This window comes from Prunus avium, chromosome 3, assembly GCF_965620075.1.
Source record: "Prunus avium chromosome 3, drPruAviu1.hap1.1, whole genome shotgun sequence".
Classification (NCBI taxonomy): domain Eukaryota; kingdom Viridiplantae; phylum Streptophyta; class Magnoliopsida; order Rosales; family Rosaceae; genus Prunus; species Prunus avium.
Window position 1 is genome coordinate 3938256 of NC_142286.1, and position 13997 is coordinate 3952252.

Sequence of the window (13997 nt, forward strand, 5' to 3'; positions counted from 1 at the left end):
AAAAAAGATTGATCATGCATCATGCAGTGTCACTTACAATTGCCAATTTTGGAAAGTATAATCCTAAATCAGAAATAACAGCCCATAGCTCTGAACTTGGGGTCTGAAACCCTAAACCCAGCCAACCCATAAATGGGGGCTTTGCAGAATAAACCCAGTTGGGCATGGGTTTATTGAGGTACAATCAAATAGCCCATATTTTAATTTAGGGCCTGCAAACATACTTTGGGCCTCTTTTGGTGTTGCCCTACTTAGTCTAAAACCATTAAAAAAAAACTTAGCTGATCCTGTCTCCAAAAAAATATTGAAGAAAAAAAGCCAACCGGATCGAGCCTAGTGGAAATGGTCTCACTTGTAGACCAATGCCCTCAAGTTCGAACCCAATAGCACCTTGACAGTGTGTGAGAAAATTCTCCTCCCGAACAACCAAGAGTAGCCCAGTGGTTTGTCCGCCATTTGGATAAGGCTCTGGGGTTTGGTTGGGTTTCCTCCCCAGTTTGAGCCCCAACAATTGCAACACATGGTGGCCAGCTGCAGGCTCAGTTCCACGAGTGGGGATTAGTCGAGGTGCACGCATGTTGGCCCAGACACCTTATAGTATTTACCATAAAAAATAAAAATAAAAACTCCTCCCCAATATTGCTTGTATGCAAAGAAAAAAAGTACATACACCTAATTGGCTGGTATTTATTACACTTATTCATGATATAAACCATTAAAAGGTGAAGTCATTCCATAAAATCCCTATTGGCCCAGAAAAAGTTGAACTCATTTCATTACTATGGTGGAGCTACTTTGCCTCTTCAAAACAAAAAACAAAAACAAAAAAATTGGTGCTTTGATGGTAAAAGTTTAGTTTAGTCCATAGCAACCAATGGCACTTGATTCACATTCTAGTTTTTGACTAAAGGAGCAAGGCTCTTCAACACAACCAAAAGACTAGAGGAAATTAAGCATGTTACCTCTTTAGTCTAGATAAGATTACATAATATAAATTCCTTGAAGTTGAAGCTTAGGATCATCTTTTCATGACCACCTTTGGTTCTTAGAAGTTGCAAAAGTCAAAGAAATGAAAAATATTTGGAACCAAAGTCATTGGATTGGATGGTCAAGATCAAGCTGATCAGTCATCAAAAATATGTTGGGAGGTTGAGGGCATGTTATGGGACTTCGTACATCCAAAACATATTACATTTCTACATCCCATGGTATAGATGATCCCATGCAACCAACCACATAAAATCTTAATTTCCACCAAAATGCACAAAAAGAAGTGGTTTTTTTGGCTAAAGAAATTCATAATTTATCAAGGTTGTAAAAAATTATAATAAAATCCAAAAGATGGGAAAGTAAGGACATGCATGTCATTTCATGAAGTCTCATCTCACCTTCTCTCCACATCCCCCTTTTTTCCCTTTTCAACACATCCTCAAAAACAAATTCTTTTTCACTTTTTTTCCCAACATAAATTATTTATTCTTAACCTCACCGCCTTATGACACAGCACCCCATCACCAACCAATCAAATCACACCACTGTCACGACCTTTTGACTCATCACGGGTCCACAGCCCAAGCAGAATCTCTCAACCGGCCCAGCTGTCACTTTACCAGGTGATCTTATTACAAACCCAAAAAAATATAAAAGTAATTAGAGAAGCCCATAATTGAGAGAGAAGTTAACACGGAGAAGTGTGTATGTGTGATGTGTGTGCGCTTTGTGGTGTTCTTTTGTCTCCGAAGCCAACCGAAGCCAAAGAACCATTTGCTCAGTCATTTTAATCTCTCCCAAAAATTAATTTAAAAATCCCAATTTTCTCTTTCTAGAGAGGGAGAGATAGAGAGATAGAGAGAGAGACAGACAGAGCTCGTGTACTAGAGATAGAAAGAGAGAGGCTTTTTATGTTTTGTTTTTGTGTTGAAATGGTTGAATTGGAAATTACCCAGACATCATTGTGATTGTTTATTGTGTTATTTGGATATGGGTTTTTCAGTACCGTCTGTGATCTTGTAAACCCACAAAGCGATCTTCGATGCGGTGATTAGATTGGTGGTAATTTGGGGGTTTGGTTTATCTGGGCCGTTGATTCACTTTTGCTTTTCGGCGAGAAATGAACGGTGGCGATGAGGTCGTCGCAGCTCCCGGAGGCCCTCCACAGCCTCTGGAGTGGAAATTCTCTCAGGTATTCGGCGAGCGGACGGCTGGTGAAGAAGTTCAGGAAGGTATTTTGTCGAAATTTTTAGTTTTGGAGTAATATCATTCACGACCCTTTTGGATCCAATCGGTATTTTTATGCAAGTGATGCATTCATGGCTTGTTTTTGGGATTTCGATCTGTTTTGGATCATGGTCGTCGAGTAATTCGTGTTTCGGCATCTGGGTCATCGAGTAATTGGTGTTTGATTGTGGGTTCTGGCTTTGATTTAGGGAAAGTAGTGGATTTTGGGTCTGAAATTGGTGGGGAGGTGTGCATGTGAGGTTTAGGTTGCACTTTTCTTTTATTGGATTGATGAAGAAACAGTGTGGAACTGAGCTTGGTAAAGTGAGTGGTGGCTTGGGTTTGTGATTATAGTTTATGTTTCACTAGTTTGGTCTTATAAATGCTTCTTTTAGGTTGTTGACACGTGAATTTGCGCCTTATAGTTTTGGATCATTGTTATTGTCCATCCCTTAGTTGGTGATTTTGGACTGTTCTCTGCGTGCTTGAAGTTTTAGGACTTGAATCAAAACCACAGCGTCAGCTGTCTTTCCACAACTGGTTAGATATCGATATATGTTTGTCATGAATCTAGTTTTTATTTAGGGGAAACATAACCACATTATACAAATTGTGTGCTTACTGAATAGTGCTGTGGAATTTCCTGTTCTTTACTTACACATCAGTTACATATGACGAAAAAAGACAGGTACTTAGGTTGGTTTGCAACTAGTTGGCTGGCTTAGGTAAATGTCGTCATTATGTTTGTAGTCTTGAAGAACCCAATTATAAAAGAAAGGTAAAACTGTGGTTTTGAGAATCCAACTGTTAGTTTTGATTTTCAGAAGACAATTCTGCAATTTTAAAAAAAAATGTAAGCGTGTCTATATCTGCAACGGTCTCAGGAAAGTTTTATATATCAGCGCCCTATAGTTTCTTTGCAGATGTCTTTGATCATAGTTACATTGAGTTTACCCTTTTTAATGAGAATAATATCTGATTTTGGGAAAGTTGCATGTTATAATCTGTACTTTGAACTCTTCAAGGGGAGGGTTTCCACCTGTGCGTTTATAATGCTACCTTATGTGCTGCAATTAGGTAGTTGATGATTCCTGTACATGAAGTGGCTCATTACGTTTTCTTGCTAGACTTGTACAAGATTTTAAAAGTGATGCAGTTGGAAAGGAATGCTTCAATGTGAGAGTACCAAAACCCATAATAAGTGTCACGACTGATGAGACACAGTAATGATTGCGAATGAAGAAAATATTATGATTAAAATGAATAATTGGATCCAAATTACAACCTTGTGATACATGACTTTACAACAATGAATAGATGAAAAATAGACGCACTGTGAATGCTGGAGCTGCAGAGGGATGAATGAAAATGGGAAAGGGATCCAAAAGGAGGTTTTTTAAAGTTGAACAGAAGGATCAGTGAGAACGAGTTAGATAGGAAAATAATATGGTTAAGGTGGTGAAGAGTTAATGAATATATACAAAGGGCATGGAAAACAGATCGTAAGGGTAAGAATAGATTCATATAGCAGACACAACTGGTTGAGGTTCATGGCTGGCACAGAGTTTAGAGAGTCTTCTTCTTCCGTTATTTTCTCGGACTGGAGAGCAGCTGTTCTGTGATATATAAAGGCTTATCCATGATCTTGTTGTATTGTTCTTTAGCTTAATGTTGGTGTTGTAACCTTTTGTATTTTCAGTAGTTGCAAGCAGTTGACATGGTAGGAGTGAAATCTTGCTTCTATTTAGAAGGAGAGTTTACCTGTAGAAGAAAGAATATAATGAAAGTTAAAGGGCAGCAATTATGATAAATGTAATTCTAATGTTTTCTTTGGTCCAAGTTACATGTTCTTTAGAGTAGTATTTTATACTCATCTGCCAACTTTATATTATTTTTTCTTCTTTGAAATAATGTGAGGATATGATGGGATTTCTTAATTTTCATTTGGCTGTTTTATTTTGCAGTTGATATTATTTCTGCTATTGAATTTGATAAAACTGGTGACCATCTTGCTACTGGTGACCGTGGGGGCCGGGTGGTTCTATTTGAAAGGACAGATACAAAAGATGTGTGTTTTTTCTTCCCTTGAGGCCTTTTCTGTTATTTCAATTTGAATGTTATATTCTGAAATACTGTTTCTTGTTTGTTACAACGGTATATTGTATTGGAATGTTGTAATGTGTAGAATGGTGGCACCAGAAGGGATTTGGAGAGGATGGATTATCCAATTAGTAGGCATCCTGAGTTCCGTTATAAAACAGAGTTTCAGAGCCATGAACCTGAGGTATTCTTTTCTCATGAGTTACTAATACATCGCCATCATTATTACTTACTTTTGGTCTCTGTATTCAAGTTGCTTATACTCACAATGTGCATTTTCTTTTGTCAGTTTGACTACCTGAAGAGTTTGGAAATAGAGGAGAAAATCAACAAAATCAGATGGTGCCAAACTGCCAATGGTGCCCTGTTTCTCCTATCTACTAACGATAAAACAATTAAGTTTTGGAAGGTAGGAAAGTTACATTCTCTTGTTGCAGTGAGTATGGTATTTTCAAATACCTAGCTTACATTTATACGATATAAATATATGATAATATGTAAGAGAATTGTTGCAATTGTTTTACTTGGAGTCTGTTTTGAGAACTTTGAACATATGGATTGCCAGCTTATAGCTCTAGGTATTGTGGATGTAGCTGTCTGGACTTTGAATTGATGCATGGTGCTAGATAGCAGTATGTATTGTAGGGGTAGGGTGTCAACTCTTCGCATTGTTGAGAAGGATTTAAAGAATTCAGTTGTACATATAAGAGGATGTCCTTTTTACATTGGCTGTTCAGATGGTCACTATGGGATGTAATGTTACCAAATGTGTGTATAAATCTAATGGCATGCTTCATAAAACTGTGATCTGGTGCATTCATTTTTGTCCGAAAGATTGAAACTAAATGATTAAAATTGCCACATTTTGTCTGTGAATATCTTTTCTAGACTATTACTGTTGTGTGCTTCCTACATGCGCTGATTTCTTTTCTTTTTTTATCTGGTTGAGTGTTGTACAGGTCCAAGAAAAGAAGGTCAAGAAAATTTCTGAAATGAATGTGGATCCTTCAAAAGCTGTAGGGAATGGCAATCTTGCTAGTTCAAGTAATTTGGGTAGCTCTAAAATGCATCTTGCAAATGGGGGATGCCCAGACAGATCATTCAGTTGTCTGAGCAATGACATTTCATTTCCACCAGGGGGCATTCCTTCGTTACGATTGCCACAGGTAGTAGTATTTAACCCATTTTACATTTTATTGTTGTATAATGTATTAGCACATTGGTGCAGTTCATTTAGTGACCAACTAGACCTTTCATTATGTCATTTTTAACCCTTCTCTTTTTGTTTATTAAAGTAATATTGGTTATTTTCTGAATTCTGTCAGGAACTAACATTTGAAACTTCATTGTGTAGGTAACTAGCCATGAGACTAGCCTAGTTGCCAGATGTCGAAGAGTATATGCTCATGCTCATGATTATCATATCAATTCAATTTCAAACAACAGGTGCCTCTATTTCTTTATTGAACTTGTATCTGAATTTTTCGTCTGACATCATTATTAGTACAGCTTTCTGTTGACTTGGGGGCTTATGTCAGGGCCTTATTAGACATTATAAATTCAATTCTTATGCTTGTTTTAAGCCTGCTCACATATCAAGTATAGTCAATTCATAGTTTTTGATTGACCATGCACAGCATCATCCAATTCCTGCTGCTGGCTCTTTTGTTTGTAATTGTTGATTATTGGCCATTGAACTCTAGAGTTTTCTATGTTCTTGAAAACATCAATGAAAACCATAATATTTGTTTTTTCACATCTCTTAATTATGAAACTTTGTTTGCCTACCTTTGGCATCCTTCTTCAAATGTTTATCAACTCTCTTTTGCATTTTTCTTAGTGATGGCGAAACTTTTATATCGGCTGATGATCTGCGAATAAATCTTTGGAACTTGGAAATTAGCAATCAAAGTTTCAATATTGTGGATGTGAAGCCTGCAAACATGGAAGATTTAACCGGTAAGCTATTCGGGGTTTTTTTTTCCTGTTTTACATTTAAGTTAAGAACAGTTTTAGTGGTAACGGCTTTTTGAGTTAAAAAGTATTTCTGGTGCTTGGAGTTGAAGTTCATATTATTGAAAGTGCGTGCGGTCACACCATTGCATTTTCATGCTTCTGGCTGAAGGCTTTTGAGAACTTGCCAGTTGATCACAACTCAGCCAGGATTAGTTGCAATTTGGACTGAAAAGGAAAAGAACAAGATCTAAAGGAAAATTTATATACCTTACTTCATACAGCCAGCCTATCCGTTTACAATTAAGCGGGTCTGGTTTATGAATTTTGAAGGAACCTATTTACAACATACTAGTGATTTCTGTTTTGGTTTGTTTGTTTGCCCCTGATGAATGGCTTGAAATTGTTTAATAATAACAATTTGTATTATTGTAGAGGTGATAACATCAGCAGAGTTCCACCCTACCCATTGCAATACGTTAGCCTATAGCAGTTCCAAAGGCTCGATTCGACTCATTGATTTGCGGCAGTCTGCTTTGTGTGATTCTCATGCTAAATTGTAAGCATTTTCCTTGTTACTTTACCATAATCTTCTTGTAGTCTGCTGACCATGAAAAAGAAAGGCACAGAATATAATAAGGATGTTGTTAAGTGAAAACTGGAGAGAAGAATGATATGTTTTGGTTACCATGTCTTATAGATTACTAAATGGGGGGAAAAGATGAAAAACTGCCCTTTCTTTTCTCCAATTATTAGTAGATCTCAATATGTTAATAGCATATCACTTATGTTACAAAATTTGTTGGTTCAAATATCTTGTGTACAGGTTTGAGGAACAGGAAGCGCCTGGTGCTAGATCATTCTTCACTGAGATTATTGCTTCAATCTCAGATATTAAGTTTGGAAAGGATGGAAGATATATACTTAGCCGCGATTACATGACTCTTAAGGTTTGTTTATTTTTGGTTGATTTTTTTACTTGATTTAAATATGCATAAATGTTAGTAATCTTATGTAAGAAACCAAAGAGGTGAGGCTCTTTTTTGCAGGTTTTCTAACTTTGTTCTGGGATGAAAGGTTGTTAACACAACGTTCATGAATTGTTAAAAAAGAAATGAAATGTCAAAGGCTTTTTAAGGATTATTAATGTGATTATGTACAAGCTCACTCAATGGGGAACTAGACTTTGAAGCCTGCATTTTTTTGGGGGGGTCAAATTTCATAACCTGTCTTTGGGTTTCCTTCATCATTTGAAGAGAGATTGTTCCTTTAAATGGTTTCAGTAGCTACTTCTGCATGATATCTGATTGCGAAGTTGTGTTATTTATGTCAAATGCTAACTGCTCAAGCTTAATGTCTTGCTCCGCCAATGTGGCGTGAGGTTGGGATCTTATCTCCCTGCTTTCGTATCTAACTTGTGTCACATATTTTTCAGTTATGGGACATCAATATGGATTCAGGTCCTGTCACAACCTTCCAGGTTCATGAATATTTAAGACCTAAGGTGAGATTCCATTCTTCAAATAAAAGGTGAACATGTAACTTGTACCTACTTTGTTGGACCAAAGCCTGATTATCCTGTTTAAATGTGTCCAGCTGTGTGATTTATATGAAAATGATTCTATCTTCGATAAATTCGAGTGTTGTCTGAGTGGTGATGGCTTGCGAGTAGGAACGGGTTCTTACAGGTTTGTTTTGCTGCCTTGTACCTATTTTCTGTGTCGTTCTGATCAAAATTCTTTGTTATTTGTGTTAATATGTTGTTAATGTGATCCCAGCAATCTATTCCGTGTATTTGGTTGTGGTGCTGGTAGTACTGAGGCAACAACTTTGGAGGCCAGCAAAAATCCAATGAGGTAATTTTAACTGAAAGACATCAGGAATCTTTGACTTAGTGGTTCATTTTTATGGATAAGTTTGGTGATAATGTAATTTTTTATGTGCTGTTTTAGGCGACAAGTTCCGACCCCTTCTAGGCCTTCCAGGTCCCTGAGCAGTAGTATAACACGAGTTGTCAGACGAGGTAATTGCTTTCTCTTTGCCATTTACCATTGAATTGATTTGAGCTTTCTTGGCTTGTTAGCCTTTCCCTTTTAAAGTATTTTTACTCAACATTATTATTTATCTACCTTGACAAAATCTATCACAGGAGCAGAAAACCCTGGGGTTGATGCAAATGGAAATTGTTTTGATTTCACGACAAAGTTGCTGCACTTAGCATGGCATCCAACTGAAAACTCAATAGCCTGTGCTGCTGCTAACAGCTTGTACATGTACTATGCATAAAGATGGTCCAAGGAGAAATGTATTTTCTTGGTTAGCTTTTTGGGGTTGCTGCTGGAGAAGGTTTCTCTTCCTTTCCCACCAACCAGTCAATTGGAGGCCACAACAATTCTCTCACATTTCAAGGTGCCCCTTGAACCCGTTGCACATGGTTTTATTCTCATGGTCCAGAAGTGGCTGCCACAGAATCCACAAGGAAGCAACCTGATTTTGTTCCCGGGTGGGCAGCGTCTGCTTTTTCTTCCCCCTCGTCCCAACCCTTCTTTCCCTCTTTTTTTTTTTTTTTTTTTTTCTTTTTTCTTTTGTTATCTTTTTCTCCTGCATCTTCTTTAAAATAGAAGATGTGGGGTTATGTCTTAGAATTGTGTTGGGTTGACGTGGAGAAGAAAATGTGATTGTAGCTCTCCTACAACAAATACTAAAAGGATGTTCAATATTTGCCACTAGGTTTAAGATAAAATGTAGTTTTCTTACTCAAAAAATCTTGGTGGGATAGAGCTGTTGAAACTTGCAGTTCTTCATTTTTTTATTGATTCTTTGTCATGGTTGAAATTTCTTTAAGGATGTTTTCTCTTTTGGAAGAGGTTATCTTCACTTTTTATCATGAGTCTGAGTCTTTCACTCTTCACTGTCAACTGTCCGGAGATCTGGTGTGGCTAAACTCAGCACTGGGAGAGGTTAGTTTGGCTGGTTGTTCGCAGACTGAATTCATACTTGCCAGTAGCGTGGTGAGAAATTTTGTGAAACCGTTGCATGATTCGTCGGTTCGAGGACCAAAAATAGTTGCTGTTGCAGGAATTTGAACCCAATTAGTAGAAGCTAGCAAGTAACTACAGAATGAATCTCTGTTAACACCTCTGTGATGAGAGAAAAGGGAGAACCAAAAGATGAAAAGATTTTGGAAAGGTGATTTCTTACTTGTCACCTAATTCAACTAAAAACTCGTGCTCAAATGGATTCAGCCAAAAGTAACCCTTCAGTTTGTCTTGCCTAAAGTGAAAAATTAACAAGGGGCTTGCAGAGACTGAAATGATCCCTCATTCTATTATTCAACTAAGAGTGTGGGTTTTAGTTAGTTATAAGGGCTCAAACCGTTTTAAGTTTCGATTTATGAATCGAATGTAGCTCCCCGAGGTGGAGGGGACCTTCTCGGGACCTTCTCTCTCATCACGCGACTAGTCAAAAATGTAACCTTAATAGTTCTTAAGAAAAAACAAAAGCATATTTTTAAAATGATAAAAATATAATTAAAATAATAAAGGAAGGGATCATTTGGTGTTCCTTGGCGATAGTAACGTGACTCTCCTCTTATTGACTGGGTACTTCTTAAAAAGGAAAATAGAAAGCTTCTTCTTTTGCCACGTGTTTCATTTCTACAAAAGGGCAAAATAAAAGGACGAATTTACGTACACTATAAATCTCGAAATACCAGCGAAGTGATCAGCAACAGCAACTCCCTCTGGTGTTTAGGGCTTCTGTTTCACTCCAAATCCCAAAGAAATTTCGAGGTGTTTTTTCAATTTTCTTTCTGAATGTGTGCATATCTGCTTTCTTTTTTATAATTTTAATCTCTGAAACTATGATCAAAGCTTTTTGGAAATCCTGTTACTTTGTTTGGTTGCCAAGAAAATGAGGGGAACCATGGAATGCTTAAAGTTTTCAGTTTTCAATTTACTTCTCTTCTTTGTTTCCCCTATTTTCTCGGCAACCAACCAAGCCCATTTGCTTCTTTATTTTCAGAGTTGAATTCATGTTTTATTATTACTTGTTATTTTGTGAGAATGACCCTTTATAATGTTGACTGAGTTGAAGTGACTTTTGGTGGGTTGTGTAGTTTGGTTGATGTGTAAAAATCTGTGGTCAATTTATGTGCTTTAGCAATATTTCATTCATGTAATGTTGTCTGAGCTCTGATTGCTGAACTGGGTTCTTATTCATTGTTGATATGATGGTGTTATTGACTACTTTTATTGCTCATGATATCTTTAAAAATCTAGAATCACAAAAGGTGATGGTCATTCATCCATGTAATGTTGTCGTTTCAAATTCTTAACCACCATTCACATTGATGCCACTATGCGATTTGAATCTTCCAAAACAAGTGTGAGCTTCTGTTACCGACTAAAAGGCACATTGAAATGAACCCTTTTAAACGCAGGAAATATTTTAACAGGTAGACTAATCTTTATGTTTTTCTTGGAGAAGTTTGTCTTATTGAATTTCTGTAACCATTCAGATTTTATTGTTACCATTTGTTGCAATTGTTTTTGCATTCTCCTCAACGACTCGACGTGCACAAGGATGAATGTCTCATGTATGTGAAATGTCCTAGTATAATATGTTTCCATGAGTAATTGTTTTTGGAATAATATGCCTTTTTCCAGTCTTTAGTTAGTAAGACAATATCCGAATTTCTCCTCCTTTTTTTCTTGCATATGAGAAGATGAGGATGTTTGTTGAATACATTTTTCTGTTGCTTGAATGCATCATTTTTATTTTCAGGTTCGTTTAGGGAGTCCATGGCTTCAAAGGTATCTTCGTTGCAAAAGGTGGTTCAGGCATCGAACTTTCTAGTCAAGAATGGAAATATCTATTACAAGCAGTTGGTAGAGCAGAACAAGCACCATATCCAGGAGCCACCCACCATTGAGAAATGTCAAACATTAGCAAAACAACTGTTCTATACTCGTCTTGCCAGGTTTTGTCTTTGCTCCCATCTTTTAACTTAAGGCAGTACAGTGCTTTCATAGAAGGTGCATACGAGTGTAAAATTCTTGTTCCAATCTTTGATAGGATTCAGGAATGCTGAATTGAATCTTGTGCTAATTTTGGTGAGATTGTCACATTTTGATTTTGAGGCCGCATCGTTCACTCTTTCTGTTGTGTTTCAATTCACTCTGCATGTTGCAATCCATTATCTAGATACTTCTCTTTAAGTCTATCCAAAATGAGTTGCATTGCATAGTTCAATTTCAACATTGTACAACTAATGACATCATTTAATGCCTTTCATATATGCACTTGACCTATTTTCCTTGTAACAGTCCATATGCAGCGGCAGTAGTGATAACCTTACATAACATAGACTTTCCAGATATGAAATATATGCTTGTGATATTACGTGCATGCATTTTTTATGCCAATAGCTTGGTCAATTTTAAACATATGATATCTACTCATCTACTTTTGTTTAGGTACTTGTACTTTTACGACAACAAGGTTGGACTATTGTGCCTTTGTTTTTGGTATGAAATGTGGCTAGCTAAGAAACACTTGGCCAAAACAGGCATCCTGGGATTTATGGGATAATGACTCTGTGTGTGTGTGTGTGCGCGCGCGCGTTAGAAAATGTTGCAGTCATATCCTCCATGGAGTTTATCTTCGGTTCACTAGACCAGAAATAATTTATTGCATTTTTAATCATACTGATTACCGGATGACATTTGATTTAGCTATTTATCAATTTTAAGGTGTGTTGACTTAGAAATCCCTCTCTTCTTTGTATCATTGATCCATAGATGCAAAAACGCATAAATGCCAGCTTTGTTTTCACTACTGCATAAATTCCTTCTCAAAATTTCTCTGCAGCATTCCGGGTCGTTATGAAGCATTCTGGAAGGAAGCTGACTCTCTCAAGAATGCACTAATAAACAGGCAGGAACTGAATGTGGAGAATGCTGGTCTTGCTGCTCTGTTTGGACTTGAGTGCTATGCCTGGTTCTGCGGTGGTGAGATTATAGGGAGAGGTTTCACATTTACAGGCTACTATGTTTGAATGGCACTTCTTTAGGAAAATATCTATTTGTTTTAGCTTTTGGAGATTAGTACATCCAAGTGGCCTGAGTCACCATTCTGACTTTACATGAAAAAATTTTGTTTTCTGAGATTTTGAGTTTAAGCTGGCAAGTCAGCAAGACATGGCTTCCGAAATAATTCAATATGATTTCGTTCTGCTTCAAAATTAAAATAGACTCTTAGTGATCATCCCGCACTGATGGAATCGGATGCAGCTTCTGATATCTGGTTGTAGAATTTTTCCTAGAATTTATTCAGTTTACAATCCAGTTGTTTATAGTTTTCCCAATGCATTATCATCTGTCATTGACTAAGTTTGGGATGAACTCAAAGAATCGAATCCACATAATGGAGCATATTTGTAGATAGAAAAAAATTGTGGCTCCAATTTGTATCGTCTGGATCATACTCAAATCACAGTGAAGAATGTCCACTTTTCTGGATTCTCCCTCTTTTGCAACAATCCTTAAATTAAATGCAACGTGGGTTGTGTTCTATTTGAGAGAATAAAAATGAAAACCTGTTTTATTGGAAAAGAAACAGCCATTGTCTACCTTTACAAATGAACAAAGGGATCGAAGCAAGCTATATTTAAACTAGTAGAATGAAGATTTATACACAAATTCTTGTGTACAAACAAAACTTGAGTAGTTGATTTTGTGTAGAAAAGACATGACAAATTGTTCCTACTCTTATTGTGTTCGAGGCGTGCCCGCGTGTCCGACACCTTGACACCCCGACACTTCGGCGTGATGGAGTGTTCGTGCTACATAGGTGATATGTTTGTTAACCTGTTTGGATAATGAGATTTATTGTCCACTAGCTGATGCACTAATTTATAGAAAATGCTCATAATTAGAAACACCACTAAACAAAGAACCAAAAGGGAATTCTTCTAGAGAGAGAGAGAGAGAGAGAGAGAGGGAAGAGGAAGTCCCAAGGGACAATGTTTGTTGCTCTGTTTTGTGTCCCACTTGTAGTAGTACAGTCCAACTTGGATTCTTCGTCCAGTAACTAATTAGTCCACATCGCACAACAAATTGACAGAGGGCCCCCACTGGTCAAATCTTGAGTCCAAAAAACAATAAACTAACAATCGTTCGAACCCTTTAAACCGGTCAGATCAAACCAATTTTAGCGATTTAGTTCCATTTTTAAACTAACAAAAGTGTAATTTACTACATAACCGAATCGAACCAAATCACAATTAGTTTGTTTCGGTTCATAGTTTATTTGAAAACCGTTTATCCTATCCTTTTTTTGTACATGAAATTTTATTATTAGTTATCACTATTACTATTATAAAATGAAATGACCGAATTAAACCGGGTTAATTTTATTATACTACTACTTTTAAGTCTAAACCGAATCAATTCAAATCGTAATACGCAAGTTCGTACACGAATTTGAGGTCTAAATCGAACAAAACACTCATGCCCTTAAATTTGATAAGCTTTTTGTGTTATTGGACGGGAGAAGGGTAAGTGATGGTGAATGAGTCGGTAGGTGTGTAATAAGTGGATGTTGATGGGTTTAGTTTAGGGGGAAAGGGAGGAGAAAATTTTGTATATCATGAGAATAACACTATTTTATTATTTTTAACTAATCATGTTACGTCATGCGTGATGAAAATATCACATGACGGAGGG

At 36.9% G+C, this 13997-nt stretch overlaps 2 protein-coding genes across 5 annotated transcripts; both read left to right on the forward strand.

Annotated features, from left to right (window-relative positions):
• Positions 1 to 1677: 1677 nt before the first annotated feature.
• Positions 1678 to 9114, forward strand: LOC110769887 (serine/threonine protein phosphatase 2A 55 kDa regulatory subunit B beta isoform). Of its 3 annotated transcripts, none has more exons than XM_088250242.1 (14): positions 1678 to 2222; positions 4182 to 4285; positions 4403 to 4501; positions 4607 to 4726; positions 5277 to 5486; positions 5672 to 5763; positions 6158 to 6276; positions 6706 to 6829; positions 7097 to 7220; positions 7706 to 7774; positions 7867 to 7958; positions 8049 to 8126; positions 8223 to 8293; positions 8426 to 9114. In XM_088250242.1, exons 1-14 carry the CDS (start codon positions 2111 to 2113, stop codon positions 8554 to 8556), a joined length of 1545 nt encoding a protein of 514 aa, XP_088106368.1. In that variant the 5' UTR covers positions 1678 to 2110; the 3' UTR covers positions 8557 to 9114. The 3 variants fall into 3 exon arrangements, with proteins under 3 accessions (XP_088106368.1, XP_021829632.1, XP_021829633.1); XM_021973940.2 differs by having other exon boundaries at positions 1679 to 2222; positions 8420 to 9114; XM_021973941.2 differs by having other exon boundaries at positions 1679 to 2222; positions 5277 to 5483; positions 8420 to 9114.
• A 788-nt stretch (positions 9115 to 9902) lies between these two features.
• Positions 9903 to 12631, forward strand: LOC110769888 (uncharacterized). 2 transcript variants are annotated; one of them, XM_021973943.2, is made up of 3 exons: positions 9903 to 10061; positions 11056 to 11251; positions 12142 to 12631. In XM_021973943.2, the coding sequence occupies exons 2-3, from the start codon at positions 11073 to 11075 to the stop codon at positions 12326 to 12328; spliced, it is 366 nt and encodes a 121-aa protein (XP_021829635.2). In that variant the 5' UTR covers positions 9903 to 10061; positions 11056 to 11072; the 3' UTR covers positions 12329 to 12631. The 2 variants fall into 2 exon arrangements, with proteins under 2 accessions (XP_021829635.2, XP_088106369.1); XM_088250243.1 differs by lacking the exon at positions 9903 to 10061 and adding an exon at positions 10138 to 10867.
• The last annotated feature ends 1366 nt before the right edge of the window (positions 12632 to 13997 follow it).

Coding starts and splice junctions, on each gene's coding strand:
- LOC110769887 (XM_021973940.2), top strand. CDS start 2,111: ATGAACGGTGGCGATGAGGTCGTCGCAGCTCCCGGAGGCCCTCCACAG. Junction 6,277..6,705: donor AAACATGGAAGATTTAACCG/GTAAGCTATTCG, acceptor GTATTATTGTAG/AGGTGATAACATCAGCAGAG. Junction 7,221..7,705: donor GCGATTACATGACTCTTAAG/GTTTGTTTATTT, acceptor CATATTTTTCAG/TTATGGGACATCAATATGGA.
- LOC110769888 (XM_088250243.1), top strand. CDS start 10,741: ATGTTTTTCTTGGAGAAGTTTGTCTTATTGAATTTCTGTAACCATTCA. Junction 10,868..11,055: donor CACAAGGATGAATGTCTCAT/GTATGTGAAATG, acceptor TTTTATTTTCAG/GTTCGTTTAGGGAGTCCATG. Junction 11,252..12,141: donor TTCTATACTCGTCTTGCCAG/GTTTTGTCTTTG, acceptor ATTTCTCTGCAG/CATTCCGGGTCGTTATGAAG.